The following is a 22,361-nucleotide window of genomic DNA, read 5'->3' on the forward strand; positions in this document are numbered from 1 at the left end:
CATGCAGAACATAAGCAGACGAATTATGCAACGAAGTTGCCAGGTATACAAAACGAAAATTTGTCACGGTTACAATAAAATGCATAAACATATAATAATTCAAAGTTAATTAAAAGACGTTGACAAGAAAGAATTACTTTTCTATGAATTAGATGTGTGATAAAGTGCTGTATTTAATTAATTTCGCGTTAGTTAACATTTCAACTTATGTCAAGAAACTCGGCTCAACTTTAACAAGCCATTTTGCTTATAAGCGATCAGCTGGCGCCGGCGTCGTAGGTCACATGTGTGGGTATTGTGTTCTTCTTCTTCTACATGAAGTGTAAGTACCGAATTGATCCAGACCTTCATTAACTTTCAAACATGAAAAATAAATAAATCAAATCCTCTGTTCCAAAAAAATCAATCAATAAATAAAAATAATATTGTTATTAGCAAATCATAACTTTATTAAAAAATAATATCCATCCTTCCTTTAAAACTGATACCGTGTAGATCTAAGAGCACGATCGAGTTATAGCATAATTGGGTATACTATAGCCTACGTCACAGATCGTGTTATTCCTACTAAATTTAACTAGTAAAATATTTTGGTTTGATNAAACAAATAACAACAACTACTAATAACAATAACTAAATAAACAACAACTAAATTCCATTCGTTTAGCATTGCGTCATATGTTGTTCCTACTAAATCGAAGTAGTTGTGTTTTTTTCATATTATACCCAATTACATGGTTTTGCGTGAAAAAGTTTGATTAAAAATCGAATTATTGAGCAGTAAGTTAGGGTTTTGTTTATACGACAAAATCCGTCTCTCGTTATGCTGAACCAAAGAAGTCATTTTCTATACAAATGGTAATTTAAATCGCAAATAGTAATTTTTAAACTCAAATTTTGAAATAATTAATCCGGCTTTATATAGAGTTATTACAACACATCAATTGCGTAACTACTGAGTATGGATAGTAAGTATGATTATTTATGATCTCTTGTGTAATATTTAATCTCAATACACGGTATCAGGAAATATTTTTATTTTTTTTTGTTTAAAATGAAATATTTCATAATTACTTGTCAAGCATGCTCTTTAAAGTATTATTCATCAAAACATACCAAATTATTTTTTATATCAATAAAACAATTTTATGAATGTTTTACTGCTTTTTTTTTGCAATGTTTCATTTTTATGAGGCATTTTTAATTTTTAAGATTCCATTAATTATGTTTTAGGACCGAGGCACTGGCAAAGCTTCTGTGAAGATCAGTTTCTGAATGGTATGTTGAATTTTGATATTTAATTTTCATTTTAATATGTAAACATGTTATATAAAATAACTCGAGTAAAATGATTATTATAAAATAATTAGTTTTGAAATAATATTAATTTCACTAAGACATCATAATGCTTATTTATCATAATGTATTTCATAAGTGGAAGAACTACATTAACATGAAAAAGGTTTTAAAATTAGTATAATTTTTTTAAAATTTATAGTTCCAAAGATACTTAAATTTTATAAGAGCAGTGAAGTCAATTTCGCCAACACATAGGAACTGGGCAGCTCATTGGCTAACAACAATACATATACAGTTATCAAATTTACACTATCGAGACATATCGGGTATGATAATATCGGATATGAATACATTTCGGATATGATAACATAACAATTATTATTAATGATAATTATAATTATCGAATGCGATAACGATCATTACCAATCACATAACATATGAAAAAGATAATCTTGTGATATGCAGGGTGATTCTAAAAAGATGGGAAAAATTTTAGGAAGTGATAGTACACACCCAGACAAACAATTTTTATCAAAGAATGCATGGTCGAAAACAAAACGCAAAGGTGCTGGCGCATTTGAAAAGTTTTTTCATGCAAACGAGAAAGCTCCATTCCTATTGCGAGTTACTGCGCTACGCTATTTGTCGCCAAGCTTTCGGCCGCTGCAGGGAAAGTTCGCCTATCTTTTCTTCGCCGTTGTACCAGCATAGCCGCAGCCGCCCACTGTTTTGAGCACTTATTGTAATCACATGCCATTAAATTTGCTTTTAAAACTTAACTTCATCGTTTTTTGTGTGTTTTGCCTCATATAAGAACATAAACTTTGACGCCCTCTAGCGGTTTTGGGTTTTGTTTTCGACCATGCATTCTTTGATAAAAATTGTTTGTCTGGGTGTGTACTATTACTTCCAAAAAATTTTCCCATCTTTTTAGAAACACCCTGTATACAATACACGGTATTGTGAGTGTTAATAAATTTTATTTGAATAACTAAAATAGTGACCTGTTTAAAGTAAATTACTTAAATTCGAAAAATATGGCGAATATATTGTTAAATATCAGTATTTTTCACCTATTCATCGCGTTATTAAAATTCGTACGAATTGAATATAGAAAACAATATATGTGTTGGCGACAACTGCAATCGAAATTGCCCACAATATGTCTCTATAAGCGATAAATATCGTACAAACGAATGGCGAGAAAGTAATAGTGTCTGGAATTTCAAATATTTCTTTAACGACAACCATTGATATACGTTTTTAGAATCCTTGTTTAAAATGCAGTTTTAATATTGGAAAGAAGCGGTTGTTGACATTTAAGTAAAAATGAAACTGCTATCGAAGTTTAACGAATCCTTATTGAATAAAAAATTTAAAAAATTGGAGATGTACCTTTAAAAATTAATATTTTAAAGAATTATATATAAAATAAAAACATATAATACTTAAATTAAAATTTACGACGGGGAAATTAAAATCCATAACAATGTTCGATGTGTTCCATTAGACTCTTTTTCTGTCATTGTGTTTGGTCTACCTTCAACTGAAATGGATTTTAAACATTTACATTTTACCCTACAACGCAAAACGGTCAAAGCAATCATTTTATTTCAGCCTACTTATCGATTTTATTTATTTATATTTTTGAAGTAAAAAAAACGAAAAGAAAACGGTAGCTTTGTGATGTTTTATAGTATATTGGCATGTTGCTAGATTTTTACGTCGAGGTCTCGAGTTCGTTAAGTGTAACTCACTCTATTCAAAAGATTAATTTTTTATTTCTTAAATATCTTTAAAAGAACAAGAGAGAAAAAAAACACCGCTAAATAGTTAAAATTTCGATAGAAGGAACGAATTAACAACGAATATACCTTTCATAATAAATTAAAAACTTATAAATAAAAATAAACAATCAGTTTAAAATCCTAGAGAGATTTCCTAGCAATTAAAAATTAGCCTGACCCTCCTAGTAAAGTTGCTTTTCTCCCCTACTCAAAAATAGAAAGTGATTTAAGTTTCAAAAGCAATATTCCAAAAAGTAATAATGATAAAAACATTTGACTAATATTTCCGTAGACTTAAAAAATTGAAAAACTTTTTTTTCTGTTTGAAATGATAACAACTGTTCTTAAACAAGAAAAGCGATTCAAAGCATGGCAAGCTCGTCATTAGACTTTGCATGTTAAAAACAGATCAGGGAGTTCGATGGTTCATATATAACCCCCCCCCCTGTCAACCAGGACTGGGGCATCAAATTTTCCACTGCAGTCGAATCGCCTCTTTCAAATTTTAATGAGCTATGGTTCAAGTATTTATGGTGTTATGCGCGAATTGTCTAGAATCGTGGCGAAAGTTTGTGATTTTGTCGGCAAGCTTATATAAATAGGAGTGTGCCTCGCTGGGCCGTTCTGACCTGAAATAGATCATCGACCTGCCTGAGGTTGTAAAGCCTGTGTTTTGATGCACTACGCTGTTATTTGAACTGTAAGTGAGTGCTATAAATAGCTGTATCGTCTGGAAGTTTCTACTAATAAATTTTTGGTCTCATTTATCTCCATTCGAAACGAACCCATGTACTTGGTACAATATATATGGTGTACAACAGAAAGAAAAAGATCATATCTCCCAAGATGCCCGATGATGAAGTAGTGGGATTTTCTTTTTCTTTTCAAAAGGCTGCCGGTTCAAAACTGCTGTGTCTACATAATTGCATGTCATTTTGGAATTATTCTTCGATTTTTGCAGCTTTCTTAGCTTGGTTGTTAGTTTCTTACCAAAAATTTTCAAATATTTTTTATTCATGACTTAGTCTTAATAAACGTTTTTTAAAGATTATAATTATTAATATTTTTACTAATGATAATAAAAATTTCTATATTGCAATATATACAGAGAAATATATCTTGTCTAACACTTGGTGATACTTCTTTTGTCAGATGAAAATTATCAAAACCAGTTAATGATTTTAATAGTTTTGTCAAACAATGCAGCGGTGGAAATAACTTTCAAATATTAAAGAATTTAATACAAAAGAGTTATAATAAATAATGAAAAAATTATATTACGGTTCGCAAAACTATAACACGCATTTTCGCAAAACTGGGGCTTTTCCCCAAAATGTGTTATGTGCGCTATTTTTGTAATCAGCTGAGTGTGTGCTGTTTAAATAGAGATAACAGTCGTGAATGTTCTCACAACAGTTATAAAATAGTATATTTTTAGCCAAAAAGCAGTATTTCACGTTACGACAGAATTTTCAAAGTGTAGTTGAATTTTCTTTAAACATACATTTTTAGTTAATGATAATTTTCAAAAACCGTTTTATTTTCAGGTCCGTTTGAAGAAATCAGAAAGCCACTGACAGAAATATTAATCAAGACTTTAAACAAAGAATTCACGGTCACTAAAACGAGTCCAACCGTGAAACTTCGTAGAGCTATTCAGCTGCAGGAGCTAGCATGTGCTACAGAAATTAAAAGAACTGCTATACATGAAGCAGGTCATGCCTTATGTATATGGTTTTGGGGATCTAAGAATGTGGTTAAGAGTTCTACAATAACAGGAGTCAATTTAAAATATTTTTCAGCACCTGGACTTACTACTTACAAAAAATACGATCCTGAAACACTTGATGACGTAAGCAAATATTTATTTTAAAAAATCCTGATTTTTGCCAGCCTTGGCTTAATCAGTGTTGTAGTTACTAACTTTTCAATAGATAAACGCACTCATATTTTTTGTTTAAACAATATGCAAAAGATTGATTTAAATTAGCTTAAAATTCACAAAAATGTAAATACTTTAAGTTAGGTATTTTCAATTTAATTAAAATTTGTTATTTCGTGTAGCAGAGCAGCAGGTATTGCTTGCACCTAGAAATATATATATATATATGGGTCATTCTCACAAAGACAGTCATTTTCATGTCTCCAGCATATTTTATGTTTGTTTTACAACTTACGAAAAAAAAATTTCTGGGAAAGTGTCCTTCAGAATGCAGGCTAACAAAAGAATAAAAATAAAATTATCAATTTTTATTTTTTATTTATTTTAGGAAATTAAAATATACCAATATGTCATTCCCTCACTTGTCCCCACTGTTGATTTAAAGAAAGAAAAAATTATTTCTGAAATAAAAATAAAAAAAAATTACAATATCGTGTTTCTTATTTCAGAATATTAAAATATAGAATTCAGAAAATCAATTTTAAATTGATTTTTGATAAAAATATTAACACAGCACTATTTTAAACTTTTTCCCTTGTGTTTCGCGTCATTCCCTCATAACAATTTTCTTATCACCTGCAATCTTCTTAGAATAAAAATATTTTAATAAAAACTTTAGCAGTTAACAACTGGCATCATAGAGCAAAATTGCAGTTTGTTCCATCTTCAACTTAAAGAAGCTTTGCTGTGGAATAAATTTGAATGAATCAAACCAGGTAAAATGTTTTACATTTGTCATTCCCTCATGTTGTTTTTTAGAGTAAAATAAAATACAACTTCATCGAGAAAGTGGATAATTATATGTTGCTTTCTTGTATGAATTTAATTGTATGTGATTGATTTCAGAACTTAATTAGGCCTAAATGTTATTTTTAAATTTATCATTCCCTCACTAGTGTATAAAGTGAGGGAATGGTGCTGAAGTGAGGGAATGATTCAAGATCAAGATTATTATTAAATTTTTTTCTGTTCAATCGTGCAGCCAATTTTATTTCCCAAACCTGTAAAAACTATTGAATATATAAAACTAAATTATAATAAATATTATATATTCTTAGTATGCTATCATTTTCAAACTTGAGGTAGCTGTAACTTAGAGAAAAACATGTATTAAAATAAAATATCATTTCCTCACTTTTTAAATATAGAAATTAGAAATTAATTAATTTATTTAAATATTAAGTATAATTTATAGGATATATACTTTCTTTATAATGCCATTACATATTTCTATTAATATAAAAAGTTTCAGAGTTTTTTATTCACTTTACTTTTTTGGGATTTTATGAACAGAAAAATGACAGTTTTCGACCATATATATATATATATATATACCCAACTAAAGTAAATAAATTCAATGTAAAATCATTGAGTTAATTGTATATTATTNCCATTTTGCTATATATATATATATTAATAGCGAGCAGGACAGACAGCCTCAGGATTTAAAAAAGATTAAATTAATTTTATACATAATAATCAGAGAATGAATATCCATGTGACACACAAATCAAAGTCCTCCTTGATAAAAATTAGGGTAAATCTTGTAAAATATTTCCGTAAAATGGTTCGTGTTAGGGAATAAGGGAAATCCCTGTGATTATAATTGGTTCATTAAATCGGTCGAGGGAAAAGTATGTTTCTAACAAAGTTGTAGAGGAAAATTCCTTAAAATGTTAATTAACGCATACTTGAACTAAAAATAGATTGAAAGACAGGATTAGATATTTAAGTGTGTTTTAAGCGTTTAGTTTTGAATAATAAATTAAGGAAAGATTTATAAAAACGGAATAACATAAACTTTTTAACCAATATTGTTGCAAAAATCACATTGGTCTAATCACATTGGAATTTTCTTGAAATTCCCTTGTCAACTTCAAATAAACAAAAGAAAATATTAATAGTTAAAATATAGTTTTTGTTTAATAAATACAGAAGTAAAAAAAAGGAGAAATTACTATTAATTAAAAATTGTGCCAAAAAATTAGGTCCCGCAGTGGACTGATCGTTAAGACACGGTTCCCAGCAGATCACCGAAGTCAAGCATCACTGCGGGTGGGTGACCACTTGGATCAATCTGCATAGGGACTGACGGGGTGCAGTATTGGTCCTTGTTACTGTTCTACCGTAAAGTGCTCGACTTCGCGTGCAGGTCGTTGGGCTACCGAAGCGGGGTGCCATCCCCTCTGCGGAGGATCAAAATTGTGATGGCATGTCTTCGGATCATCCTCAGGGATGTTTCCCAGACCGTCGCCAATAGCCCATTGTGCAGCTCTAGTGCGACGTAAATGAACTACAACAACAACAGCCAAAAAATTAGAGAAACACTGCTTGACGTACTCTTTTCACTGCACACATTATTATCGAGACCACGATTTTACCAGAAAATATTTTACTGCTTGATTGAAATAAGGTGGATGGTCACAAGGGTTGCTTTAAATGCTTAGAAATTATTGGCACAAGCCACCATCACCGGCGGTTGTATTGAGGAGATTGTTCTATAATTGCCAAGTTACTTCAAGCCAAGTTACTCTCTATGCCAAGTTACTGCATCATACTTACGTAAAGTTCTCCAAAAGTTGACGACGCTGCTTTATCTTTTCCCTTTCACCAGTTTAATTTACATAAATCCATAAACGTCCCGCAGTGGACTGATAGTAAGCACACAGTTCCCAGTAGAACATCAAATCATGCATCACTGGCTGCTGTAAGCGGGCGGGTGACCATTTTGGTCAGCCTGCGTAGGAACCAAGGGTGTGCGGTATCAATCCTCGTTACACTGTTCTACCTTAAATTGCCCATTACCCCATTGTGCAGCTTTAGTGGGACGTAAATAAAGTCATGCTACTACTTAACTAAGAGGATATAGCTAAAATTGTTATAACAGCACCAGCATTTTTACATTTTAATTGATGGATTGATGTTTTTCAGTGTTTCGATTACATTTTTCTTAACATCGACCGATCCCAAGTTACTTTTGGTCGGAGCACTCTTCAGAGTTCACTTCAGGGTCATATTTTGTCGCAGGGTGTTGCCTTTGACTGCTATTACTTTTAAATAATTTGTTATGATCAACATTTACAACGCAATTACGAAGTCAATGTTTCGCAAGGAAATAAAGGGTGTCCCTAAATTTGCGCAAAGATGCATGTTTTTTATTTTATTGAAACATAAAATACATAGGATAGGGTTATGCACATCAAGCAAATGACTTTCGTGGCTTTATCACATGCGTTCTCTTTTGTCGAATTTTTCCATTTTGCATCGATGGGGCTTTTGCAGGATACCTTTCTTGCAGAAGATACCTTTAAAAACTTCTGAAAACAAAGATCGATAACAATTATCCTAAACCTTTTATATTCCTCTTTCATTTATGAAAGAGATTTTTTTGCATTAAAAGAATACACATAATTAACTTAATTTCAAAGACAATTGAGATATTTTTAATCATGCCAGTCAAGTTATTTGATTTTTCTTTTTGCAAAAAAGAGAAAAAAAGAACATTAGCAATTTAAATGGCCAATTATTAGACGCACTGTAAGATTCTATGTAAAATCTTAATTATCAGGTGATACTATACAGCTTTATTATTCTTACTCGGATGAAACCAAATTGTTTTTTTTTTAGACTCCTGTATCAATTGGTTAATATTGTAACGTAATACGTTAAAAATAAATGCAAATACGAAGTACATATATAAGTACATAAAAAATCTCCTGAATAAAAACCCATTACATGCATGTTTAAATATTATTGCATATAAACTAGTGCAAATCATGTCATTATTAAAAAAAACTGCAGTCTAATAATTGGATCTAATTATTATAATATTCTAATATAATGCTTGACATAATAAATATTCTTTATTTATATAATACATCGTCTAATTTTGCCTATCGTCAAATTTATATTACATATCGTCTCATTTAACCCATTGATACACGAACGTAAACAAGTGCAAACAGTATCGTAAAAACAATAAAGCTGTATAGAGTATCACCTGATAATTAAGATTTTACACAGAATCTTANATTTACAAGATCCCATTTTTGTTTATTTGAATCACAATTTAAAAATTTGATTTTGAAATATTCTGATTTTGCTGTTTTAATTAAGTTCTTAAGCTCAGAAACTATAGTGTTGTATGCTGTTTTGTAAATAATATCCCATGGATATTTTCTAGTTTTTTTGAATAGTTTTTCCTTTCTTCGAATTAAAATCAAGATATTATTAGTCATCCAGTTATGTTTGGCTTTTTTGTTTGATTTATGCTTATATTTAAAATTATTTTTTAAATTATTGAGTTTGAAAACAAAACTTCGATATTGTTGATCAAGAGAATCTTGAGGATTGTAATTACATTTGTAATTTGACAGATAATTATTGAGCTTATTATAGTTGATTGAAATTTTATTTTCAGCTTCCTTAATTTTATTTACCTCATCGTAATGAACACTGCAAAAGGTTGGATAGTGATCGCTTATGTCATTTATGAATATTCCGAATTTGATTGAAAATTTATTTGTTTTTACAAAGACATGATCAATGCAAGTTGATGAGGAATTTACTCTAGTTGGTCTGTCTATGTAATTTTGAAATCCAAATTGGCATAATAAATTAATATATTCATGAGTAATAAAATCATCACTTAGAATATCAATATTTATATCACCCATCAGTATTAACTCCTTTGTTTTATAAAATGTAGGTATAGTGTGAGTTTTTGCATATAGTAAATATTTGTTTTTTTTTTATAATTTTGTCTTATTTTTTTTTCCTAGTACTTTGAAGAACTTGGTGTTTGTTTAGCTGGTTGTATCGCTGAAACTATGTTCTTCCCAGATAGCAAGTTCTTCACCAAAAATTCGAATTATTACTTGCCAGGAGACGATATGCATGATGCTTTGAACATAGCACATTCCATGGTATGTGTGTCTACTTAATATATTCAGAAAAATAAAATTTAAAAAAAGTTGTAATCTAATTATCGACATTTATCTAATTATCGAATAACATTTTTAAGCATTATGTGAACAAGTTTTATTAGAAAGTTGACATGTTTGAAATGTAAATTAAAGTTTTAAAAGTAGGTTTAAAAAAACGGTCCTTTCAATTATCTAAAAATTACATAATATCGTCGTTAGACAATTTAAAGCACTTATTTATATTCAAAATTTCAAGGAATCGAGTCATGCATGCAAATCATGGTACGATATAGCCTAAAATTTTCTGTAATGATATAGCTAAACAATGCATTAAATAAATATCTTTTATCTTAAATGTTCTATGTTATATTTTTGTGACCAGAGAAACGTTTTTCTACTTGCGCAAGGTATGGACGGAAACTGGTAAATACTTCCAGTTGAAAAAAAAAACCTTTCAAAGTGAGAAGCATACCAATTATTAACGTCTAAATCATGAAAGTTAAGCGGAAGCAGCTATTAATTTTAGAACTGGAAGGAGCAGAAGCCGTATTACGGCATTAAGGGTGGAGCAACACATAAACTTGAATTTTAAATTAGGATAAAAGGTGATATAAGAAATGTTAGTGAAGGTGCGCAGTGTAGAAGCTGAGAGCTTAAAAAAAAGCAGTTTTTCTATCACCTTTTAGACAGTAAGTAAGACATCTTTGAACAAGATATAACATCAATGATACAAATAATATAATAAAAAAGTATTTCATTTGTTTTACTATTTTTCTGCACATCCAGTTTTATAAGTTTGTAGTAGCTAACGGCGATTACTTAGAATGCTTGTGATGCTTACTTTGTTTGTGGGCTTTGTTTATTCCGTTTATCTTATCAAATGCTTCGATAAACTTTTCGAAAGCATCTTGCCTTCATTCTCACTTACAGACGAGTTTTTTTTTTTGCACCATGAATTCTGCAGAAAAATCTTACGCCTGGCAGAACTCTTTGCACCGGCAATGAAGCATTCCAGATTAGTTTTTTCCTTGAAGTTTTTAAGGAGAATCATGCTTTTAAAACAACTTCCTGTTGGCATACAAAAACGGAAATATTTTTAAACAATTTTAATTATCATATTAACTGTTATTATTCATATTATTGGTTAAATATTTGAAACAAATTGCTTAATTTTTATCTGGAGATGAAACTGTTTCGTTATTTAGGCAAAACAAAAAGGAACTATGGAAAACAAAGCTAAAGTCGACCGTGAAACTCTGGAGAATGTTTCAATTTATTTGCAGAAAGGCTACAAAGCAGCATCGTATTTGCTTAAAACTAAAGAAAAGATGTTGATAAGGGTTTGTATCTTTCTATACAATACAATTCTTAAACAGAAAGGATTTTTCGTCAGATAGGGAAATTTTCTAGTGAGGTAAAATAAAAACAATTTGCCAGTGTTTGAAACTGGATGAATTTAGAACCTTGACAAATGCCTGTGATCGACAATTGTTATCGATATTGTTTTGTCTAGACATTGGCCAAGATGCACAGGTATTTAAAACGGTTTAAAGTTGTCAATAGTTGATTCCAGTCGATTAATTTTAGTAGTTAATTGCAGTTGTCTTTAGTTAGTTGCAATTGTCTTTAGTTAGTTGCAATTGTCTTTAGTTAGTTGCAATAGTCCTTTGTTAGTTGCAATTGTGTTTAGTTAATTGCTATTGTCTTTATTTAACTACAGTTAAACATGAGTCAAATCTAGTGTTTCCTATAAACGAAAATAAAAAAAAAATGCTTTTGTTTTTCGTTTCAATACCAGTACATTTAGGGGAGTGTCGGGTACCCCCCCCCCACTGTTAATTTCATATGTATAGAATATTTTTTCAAGTCAATGGGCCATCGGACATTAATTGTTATATTAAAAAAGATTATTTTCAAAGTTTCAAGTATTTATGCAGCTGGTAACACGGTAAACGATAGTTTTAAAAATATGTTAAATACAGTAGTCAAATTTTTTAAATTTCTATTTTAAGTTAAACTATTCTTTTTAGTTTATTCTTTTTGCATTATTTAATTAGATGATAAGACAATAGAAGCATACAAAAATATTGATTATTACTCAATATTATACAGAAATATAAGCAATACTCCTTAAGTGGGCGGGGCTACCCGACTCTCCCCTTTAATTAGAAATTGAATTACAAATAAATAAATGAAATAGCGGAGAAAATTGCTTGTTAATTAAAGCAGCGGAAGTAACTAGTGTGTAAACTGAAATAGTAGACGAAAATTGAACGCTGTGCATAAGTCAGAATTCACCATTTCTCAGCTTCAAAACTAAAATAAACCACGAACTTATGGAGTCTAAAACAGATTTCGCGGAAAGACTCGTTTGCGATACTCTAATTAGCGAAGAATCGATAACCTGACAAAACACACCTTTATTTCTATCAGCGTGATCTCTCAAAACTATGATTTAATGGAGTCTGTAATGGATTTTGAAGAAGGACTCGTTTACGATACTGCAACTGTCAAAGAAATATCTGAAAAAAACCCTTTATATCTATCAGTCGTGATCGCTCAAAACTATAATATACAACGAGCTTCTGCAGTCTGTAATGGATTTTGAAGAAAGACTCGTTTGCGATACTGCAAATGTCAAAGAAAACGGTATCATAGACCCTATTCGGTAATATATGTTCTGTCAGTTTCGAAGTGCAAACTTTGAACAATTGCTCTAATATTGGAAATTTTATTCATCTTGTATGCTATTGGCACCCGTAAGATGCAATAAAGATTCTCCCGTGTCTTTTCAGATCTTATTTCTCTACTTTTTCCTGACATTTTTGCCATGAATCGCAATGCAATTTTTATGATCTAGCTTATCATTCCTAAAATATTTGACAAATACCTTGCGGAATTTTAATTTCTTTTTCTATTAAATTCAAATAGAAAGTTTTTTTTTCCTTCTTAAAATTAGTTTGTTGGAAAAAAAGTGTTTAAATACCTAGTATCGTATTGTGATCAACTTATGCGTTAAACTTTCCTCCTCCACAGATTGCTCAGGAGCTCACAATCAAATCAACTTTACGAACGAAAGATTTTCTAACACTTTTAGGACCTCCAAAAAGCAGGCGATTTAGCTTATACGATCGATTTTGCGGCTTTTCTATTGTCTTGAGGTCACGTGAGAGGAAGGAGCCAAAAAATATGGATGCAGCTCAGTCACTTGCAAGATATCAAGAAACAAATAAAAGAAAAGCCAAATCAATGGATTTAATGACGAAAAAGAAATCAAAACCACTTTTAGTATCCTTAAGAATTTGAAATTAATGTTGAAAATAGTAGAGTAATAAGTTTCTATTTTTTTTTTTTAGATAATTTTTTATTCGATTTATTGGAACTGTTTTTTTGATAGCTGTTATAGTGATTTCCATATTTGTTTAAAATTATTAAATTTTAATTTTATGTTCTATGTATTTTTTAGCGTATGATTTTTCAAACATGTACATTACGCAGAAATAATTTGAAAAAAATTTTTTTAATAACTTTTGATTTAGTGATAGGTTTGTCACAAGTAAGGAAGCAATTTTAATGATTTGAGAATATGAAACATGCCAAATAATTTGTTCTGAAGATATCTTAAATTATGAAATAAGTCTTAAAACGTACATTATCAGATTAAAAAATTTTTTCGAAAATTTCAGATTCTCGAAATATCGAAGTGGTAGCTTCAATCTGAAAATTAAGAAACTAGAATTACAGGCTGGAGAGCGGTCGAGAGTTCGTGACCGTTAGTTTTACTTTTTTTACATTTAGTTGTATCAAAACAGCTGTATTTTTAACTTCTATTTTTTAAAGAACTATCAGAACTACTCCGTTCAAATTCTGAATTTTGTCACTTAAAATTTCAAAGTTTAAAAAATTTGTATACATCACAGTTTCTTTGACCATTACTAAAATAAATAATTAAAAGTAGTAAATAATTATGAAATAAAAATATTTTTTAACTTATCTTGGTTTATCTTTGGATAAACGGGTGTCATAACTGAGTGCAAAAACCTTTTGTTTATCTACAATTGGCGATCGAAATGGGCTGCGAGTGTGGCGTAGAACAGAACTCTCTACCTATGGCAACACTTCGCATGCTTTCACCATTAGTGTGTGGAGAGTCATAGAAGAAGGAAGTACGTTAGTTTCTGTCTTGATTTTGAAATAGATTAAAATCTTTTAAGTTAAGAAACTATATGGAACTGAAAACTATATGGAAATGAAAACTACATTAAACATAGTTCTAAAAGAAAGTGTCATGGAATTTCTAAACAATATTTTTAACGATTAAATATGAAAAATATTAAGAAAAGGAAAAATATCGTAGTACATTCTTGTACAACTGATAGGAGGAGGACAGGGAAGGGGGAAGGGCCGAAGGTATGCAACTGATCTTCTTCCCAGAGGGCTTTTTCGAGCGTTGCGATCGCCTATACTTACAATTGCATGGAAAAATAGAAAGAAAGTATAAACTACATTAATGGGCCCAAACTTTCAACAACTGTTATGCAAATACTTCTAAAATCATATTTTCAGACAACTCATATCCTCTTTTTAGCATATTCTCATATCCTCCTCCAAAGTATTTCTTTAGCTTTTGTCTTACTAAGTGAATTTAATAAGTAAGGATACCTTAACCAATAAGTACCTACTTAAGTATGCGTAATACGCATTACGTCTCGTCCACGGTTACCATAGTTAGCATATTGTCCTAAACTCTTCGAACATCATAACCCAAAAGAGGACTATAACAGGGAATGGGGACAAAAATACTAGTAGTTTTTCCCAGAGTAACAAATTACCAAATATTCATATTTCGACCGCTAAAATATTTCATTAAATATTTTGAACAATATTGTTTTGTTTTCAAAAGAAATAATACGAAGTAAATTATAATGCATCTTATGAATGATAAAATGTTTTACCGTTAATGAAATCTTTACTTTCGCATAACAACAATAAATAAATAATATGTTCAATAGAAATGTCTCATTTTATTCTACATAAATCTGGTATGATAAATCAGCTTCCGAAGAAGTAAAAGACTTTTTTAATCTATTAGTATTCTAATTTATTTTGCATTTTCTGTATCAATTTCGGTATCTCAAAAAATATTTCAGTCTTAATAAAACTTTTCCCTCCTAATGAATTCTACATTAAGAATTCGGTGGGAAAAAAAAACCTGATACAGTTTTGCACTTACTTGAGAGAACAATTCCTGGAACAACTTACTTTTCCTGGAAGCGTTTCTACCTCCCCCTTAATTTAGAGCAGAACACGCTCGGGACATTAATAATCAGGAAATTCCACGTGCACCAATCGAAGAATACTTTGTATTTTTTTGTTAAAGAAAGTGATGTTTCATTTGCTTTATAATAGATACTGCCATTAACGAAAACAAGAAGTGGAAGTTTCAAGTCACCTAGGATATTAAATAAGAAATATTTACTTATCTCTTCATTTATTTTATTTTCCGAATTTCTGAACTTCATTAGTCAAAAATGTTGCCAAGGAGGAGAGAACAAGAATTTGTTCGATATGAAGATCATATTTTATTCTTACGAGTTTAAAAGATTTGCTGCTTTGAATTCTTAATCTTTGAACAACGAATTATGTTGTTATTGATTTATGATTGTTTATATGTATCTTCAGTAGCATACAGTACCCGAGCAGTTTGCAGCATTGTCAATCGGTCAAGTGGACCTTGAGAACCTTTATCACTGATACGAAAAGAAATAGGATATTAAGTAAAACGTTTTTGAAATTTCGCATACAAAAATTGTTCGAAAAGGTGTGTCAATGAGTCAATTAAAAATCATATTCTTCAGGACGGTGAAATTTATTAGAAAATTTTAAAATAGGTTCCTTTTCTTGCTTTAACTACTTCCCCTACCAAATATTTTGAAAGAAAAAAGAAAAATTCAACATATTTTATACAAGGAACTAAAACAAAACACAATACACAAGTTTCAAGTTGAAATTTAAATTTTTTTATGTGTAACAGGGTGCGTGCGTTTTTAAAAAGTGCTTAAAGGTGCTTATTTTCGATTTTCGTTTTTTAAAAGCCCTTAAAGGTGCTTTTTTTCCATGGATGTTTTTAAAAAGTGCTTATTTTTTTCCCTTTTCCGAAATGTAATATTTTTCTTAGCCATGTTGATTTTCGTCACAAATTATGCAAAAAAGACATTGTCCTATTCAACGTTTTCACAATTAATTCAACCCCTATCTATTTCGGCATACCGCCGGTCTGTTGTGTATGAAAGCGCTATTTGTTTTGGGCATAACAAACCTTTTTAGGTTTGCAATAAAAGGTTTTTGCAGAGTTAAAATAAACCTTATTTTGCTATCTAGGTTAAATTGTCGATATAAAGTTCCAAATGTTTCAAGTGTCATTAAACTGTACACATATTTTATTAAATTATCAATAACGTGATTTAATTTCTCATAGCACTTTTGCTAACCTTTTTATAAAAAAATTATTTTACGTCTAATTATTTATTCCACACACTTTTGCCGATGCAATTCTTAACCTTCGTTTTGAGTGACATTGACTGCGATGAAAGTTCGCTTAAACTGCTCAAAATGTATGTCAGAAATCAAGCCTGCTGTCAAATAAGAAAAGAAAAAAAGGCAAGACCTGTCAAAAATTCTTGAAGAGATTTGGTGACTGGAAAAATGTTAGAACATGGAAGTTTTCTAGATAATAATTCTCTCAAAGACTGTACTTTCTTACCGGTCGGATAATTTTAAAAAAGGGCGTAGATCATATTTTTTTTTAGAATTGAGTTAACAATGGGTTTTCTATATATTTGTTGTTAGAGAATTCGATCGATGCCAAAAAAGAAGGAAAAAAAGAGAGTGTTTTTCAAGTTGAAAAAAAATAAAGCTTAAACTTAAAAGGCATAAAATAATTTATGATGCATGCCTTAATTAAGTTAAACGAGAATGTTGTAGTTGTTATTGTTGTAGTTCATTTACGTTGCATTAGAGCTTCACAATGGACTATTGGCGGTCTGGAAAACATCCCTGAGAATGATCTGAAGACATCACAATTTTGATTCAATGTACAGGAGATGGCAGCCCCGCTTCGGTAGCCCGACGACCTGCACGCGAAGTCGAGTATTTTACGGTAGAACAGTTTAACGAGGACCAATACCGCACAACCTCTGTCCCTACGCAGACAGATTCAAGTGGTCACCCACCCGCACACTGATAGCAGCCAGTGATGCTTGACTTCGCTAAAATAGGATAAGGTTCATTCATCTGACCATAGCTTACGTACTGTACACAAGAAAATTTTCACCACCATTGAATAACTTTTGATCTAATAACCGGATCTTTACGTTCTAGGACTCAATCTGAATAGTTCGAGGGGGTGACCTGAAATATGCAAATTAGTTAATGCAGATGATAGCTCAAGTTACGAAATCAGACACAAACACGTGCTTTCATTGAATATACATACATTTCTTTCAACGGATTTCCACTTCTGAAACTAATAAACCTATAGAGGATGGCCACAATCTGGAAAATATGGTCCCAATAGTTTGGTCCGGGAAGCAGTATAAAGATTAGATTTTGTGTGCATTTCGCCATATCTTGAGAGCTTTTTAAGCGAATTGAATTTTTTCACGCCATTATACAATGATCTATGCAAAAAAAATTTAAGCAAATATTTTTTTTAAATATTCATATTTGAATAACGAAGTACTTTTAATATCAGGATTGGAATTTTTTCATTTTATTTTAAACAATGTGCTTTCCATGGCAAAACATAAAATTCGTAAGACCTCGGTCAACTAGTTACTGAGAAATTGAGTTTTAAATATACAACGTTTTTAAAATTCGATATCGTAGGAATTTTTTGACCATTTCATTCAAAAATTGTATTTTTCCGTGTAAAATTGCATTCTTTAAAGTGAGATAAAAATTTTATTCCTTAAAACCCAAAATACTACGACTATTATTAAATTCAATATTGAAAAAATAAGAAATTATTTATTAAGAATTATTATTTTCATGGAATTATATTTTTGGACACGTCCCAACCTCTCGGACATGGACCCAATGCCCTACCACCAGGCTATCCCAGTACCTCTGAAGCGTTGAAATAGAGGGTTTGCATACATACTGCTACCGTCGTTTGTCTATATGTGTGATATCTAAAATCCCTTGTAACTCACGGTTACATTGTTTACCTTTTTTAAGGCCTTGTTGAAATCTATATTCCTCACAGTACCTTGTGAAAATCTATATTCTTCATAACATATAATTTAAATCTTTTTTAGCTAAGTACTTATGTTATTTAAGAATCTGATGCCCGTGTGATAAACGTAGGGGAGCAATTCATTGTTACTCCAGCTCTTACATTCGAATTAAAGAAACTTTTATTGATTGGGTATTTTCAACTTCGCTATAATGCACACCAGTAATCTCGAGGCAAGGGTTTCAAAAAGCTTCATCTCAAGCTTCCCTTGACTGTAATACAGTTAAGTGCTTGTGAACTATCAGCCTGCGTACGGACTGAGGGCGCATGGTATCCGTCTTGGTTAAACTCTTCGACCGTAAAGTGCTCAACTTCGCGTGCAGGTCGTCGGGCTACCAAAGCGGGGGTGCCATCTCCTCTGCAGAGGATCGAAATTGTGATGGCATGTCTTCGGATTGTCCTCAGGGATGTTTCCCATACCATCGCCAATAGCCCATTGTGCAGCTTTAGTGCGACGTAAATAAAGTACCTACCAACCATTATGCGTATATTCAAGTATATCACAAATCTCATTTTCTCGGTTACCTAACGGATCTTGAATCAAGCATACAGATCTTAAGTTTTGATATGTAGGCAGGTTCTTTGTTTGTCACTCTAGAGTTGCACAATGGGCTACTGGGGATGGTCTGGGAAACATCCCTGAGGACGATCCGAAGACATGCCATCACATTTTTCATCCTCTGCAGAGGATGAGTCCTCAGCTTTGGTAGCCTGACGACCTAGATGAGAAGTAAAACAGTATACACTCGGTTCCGACGCAGGCTGATCAAATTGATCACGCACACGCTTGCTGATCGCAGCCAGTGATGCTAGATTTCAGTGCTCTACTGGGAACCGAGTCCTTGCCATCAGTTCGCTGTGGGACCTTACATCTTTAATCTGTAACATAATATGATGGTCAATATCATTATCTACATGTAATTTGATTATTTCTTCTTCTTTTTAAACACTGAATCTAGCATAGAAAATCACAGGCTAAGGACTCGACGTTACCGAAATAATTTCTACTGCTTATAATCGAAAAACCAAATTCGAACCTAATACCTATACGCTGGAGCACTTGGCTGATCGGAATGACCACTCTGTCAAGGTTGCCCATAAGACCTTTTTTCTCCAGACTCTCTTGCCCACAATACAGCATTACACTTAAATATTTTGTTATTATTTTGTAAAAGCCCAAATTGCCCGGGTTTCGGGTGTGTCGACAGGAACGATGACTTCCTCCTGAAATGTTCATCATTCCAGAAATGCTTGTGAAGATCACTACCAATCCTTTTTTTTTCATGAATCCAGTATTTACCAAAACCGTAAACTTGTCTTTCAATTCTCGGACCAAACTCCTATCTCTTTACAAATTCTTCCAGGCCACAAACCGTTTCTAACTTTCCTCTGCAACTTTATGCTATCTATTTTATATCAACGGCAGTGGACTAATCATTAAGACACGGTTCCCAGCAGATCACGCAAGTCAGGCATTACTGGCTGCGGTCAGCGTGCAGGTGGGTGACCACTTGAATCAGTCTGCGAAAGGTCCGAAGGTGTTTGGTATTGTTCCTCGTTAAACTGTTCTACCGTAAAATGCTTGACTTTTCTAGCGGGTCGTCGGGCTACCGAAACGAGAGTACCATCTCACTGCAGAGGATCAAAATTATGATGGCAGGTCTACGGGTCATCCACAGGGATGTTTCCCAGACCGCCAATAGCCCATTAAGCAGCGCTAGTGAGACGTAAATGAACTACAACAGCTCATTAATGAAAACACAGAGCTATATGTTAACTCAGAGAGTTCGTCGTACTTTTCTACAATCATAATTTGTAAACGCTCGCGTATCTTAGTAATTTCCTTTGTACGAGATAGTGACCTTATGTGTAGGATTCCGGGATATTTTCTTTCGTGTTACGACAGCCTCAGAGGATTTAAAATACAAGTTTGAAATTCCGTGTATGCTACGAAACGTGTCCTTCAAAAATTGTTCAATACTTTTACTTTTAAAAAAAATTTTTTAAAGATATTTTAAATTTAAAATAATTGATGTGCTAGTTCTCAAGGAAAAATTTAACTCTTAGTTAAAAACAAAACTTATTAGGCTGTTTGTAGGTGTGAAAAGTTATTGAAAATAATGAGGATGGATTAAAAGAAATACAGTTCAAAATTAATCATTGGTGTACCTCTTGTACCTCTTTGAAAGGTATTTTAACGCCTAATCAAGCAGTACAGATGCGTAAAATGAATCCGACAAGAAGTGAAAAATGAAGGTAAGTGATTATTTATTATAAGTATTATTGACGTATTGTGATTTAAAATACTGGCTCATTTTTAATAGGGTAGACATGACAATGCTCTTCTTGGTACAGTTAAGTATAAATTACTCTACCTATCGAATTTTAAATATTTATTTTTGCAACACATATATAAAGCTGTATATGGAGAGCATTCAAGTGCCATGTAATGCCAAAAATACCTTAAAATTAATTATCTAACGTGTATTAAAGAGTAGTGTGTTTATTATATTTGTAGGGACACATTTAATTTATTTTCTTTATTTTTTTTCCTAAATGTGTCATTTTGACGTTTGTTTTAAATTCAAATTTTTACATAGGCTATTATTACAACATACTTTATGTTATATATTATTTACAAATTGGTTGAAAATTACAAGTTGTTTTTATTTTGTTTAAACTGTTCGCTTTTTTAACAGTCGCAAGTTTTCTTATAGAAACGAAATGTTTTTTATGACATTATTTATTTACGTTTTTATTGCAGGAAAACATTTTAAAAGTAAGTAGACATGCTACATGAGTGGAAGGCATGTAAAATATGTTATTATTCACTTTAGCATGTGCAATTTGTAATTTTCTCGAGAACTGCCCATTCTTGCTGACTGTGTAAAGTATATGAATATATCGTTCATGTATTTTAGTCAATATACATTTTAATATACCTATTCCGTATTATGATTAATATTTTTATTGATATGTATGTTAATATGTATTATATTAATGGTTGGATCCGTTTTGCTTTTCGTTGAGACTGCATTTTTTTCGTATTTTTTCTTTTTACACTAGTACACGCTATATTTTTTGCATAGTATACTTAAATATTGATTCAATATATATCTTAAGAACCTTATTAAAATAAAGTCAAAATTATGTATCAATTGGTACTTGCAATTAAGTCGAGTAGGATTGAAAATATTAAAACACATTTGATTTATGGCTGCAATTTCAAAGAATTGCATTTAATTTTCCATCATCAGCTTTCGATGTTTTAAATTCTACTTTCCTAAATAGTAATCAGTTTTAATTTCAAAAAGTGTTCATATTTACCCCTCCAATAATTAATCAGCCATCACTTATTTGTGAATAGTTTTGACATTAATGTTGTCGAAGATTATAAAAATTACATCAAATAATTACGTAACTGCTTTTATACAAATATTTTTCAAATGCGTCTTATCAATTTAAACTGAAATTTTAACTAGTTTTTTAAAATAAGGCGTTATAATTAAAACGCATAAATATTTTGACTAATAACATTAAAAAATACATTCATTAGGAAATTTAAAAGAATTATAAGCATTTATAACTTTGATTTTTGAAGTTTAAAAATTTTGTTGTGTTAAATCTTGTACATTTGCTCTTTTTTCTCTTCTGCTTAAAGTTACGAGACTGCAACGATTTCAATAGCGAAATTCTAATAAAAGTACTTAAACGTCTAAGCGAAAAATCGAATGCTTTTTTACTCCCGAGAATTCTTCTAGTGCATTTTATAATTCATTTGATGTCACCTTAATATTTTCCGAAGTAAAACGTTAAAAATTAAGTTTTCTCATTTTGCGTTATTTGCCGGTCGCTATCACGTAAGTTGATAATTGACTACTACTGTTATATTTTGCAATGGAAGAAAATCATCTCAAAATTAAAATAAAAATGCTTGTTGCATGCGAAACAATTTATTTTTAAAACGATAAGTTGATGCTGTGCCATCGTGACGTCACTGAATGAAATCGGAAGTTTGGAGCGGCACGAGTCTCTTCGAAGGGATGATAACCCAGACTCCAAACCGTTTTGCTAATTGGGCATATATATATATATATATATATATATTAATT

The 22,361-nt window shown here is 31.2% G+C and overlaps 1 protein-coding gene across 2 annotated transcripts; it reads left to right on the top strand.

Annotated features, from left to right (window-relative positions):
• Positions 1-851: 851 nt before the first annotated feature.
• Positions 852-13,381, top strand: LOC122270662 (uncharacterized). 2 transcript variants are annotated; one of them, XM_043048985.2, is made up of 6 exons: positions 852-968; positions 1,234-1,278; positions 4,634-4,938; positions 9,810-9,953; positions 11,159-11,293; positions 12,990-13,381. In XM_043048985.2, exons 1-6 carry the CDS (start codon positions 962-964, stop codon positions 13,257-13,259), a joined length of 906 nt encoding a protein of 301 aa, XP_042904919.1. In that variant the 5' UTR covers positions 852-961; the 3' UTR covers positions 13,260-13,381. The 2 variants fall into 2 exon arrangements, with proteins under 2 accessions (XP_042904919.1, XP_071035248.1); XM_071179147.1 differs by lacking the exon at positions 11,159-11,293.
• The last annotated feature ends 8,980 nt before the right edge of the window (positions 13,382-22,361 follow it).

This window comes from Parasteatoda tepidariorum, chromosome 3, assembly GCF_043381705.1.
Source record: "Parasteatoda tepidariorum isolate YZ-2023 chromosome 3, CAS_Ptep_4.0, whole genome shotgun sequence".
NCBI classification, from domain to species: Eukaryota; Metazoa; Arthropoda; class Arachnida; order Araneae; family Theridiidae; genus Parasteatoda; species Parasteatoda tepidariorum.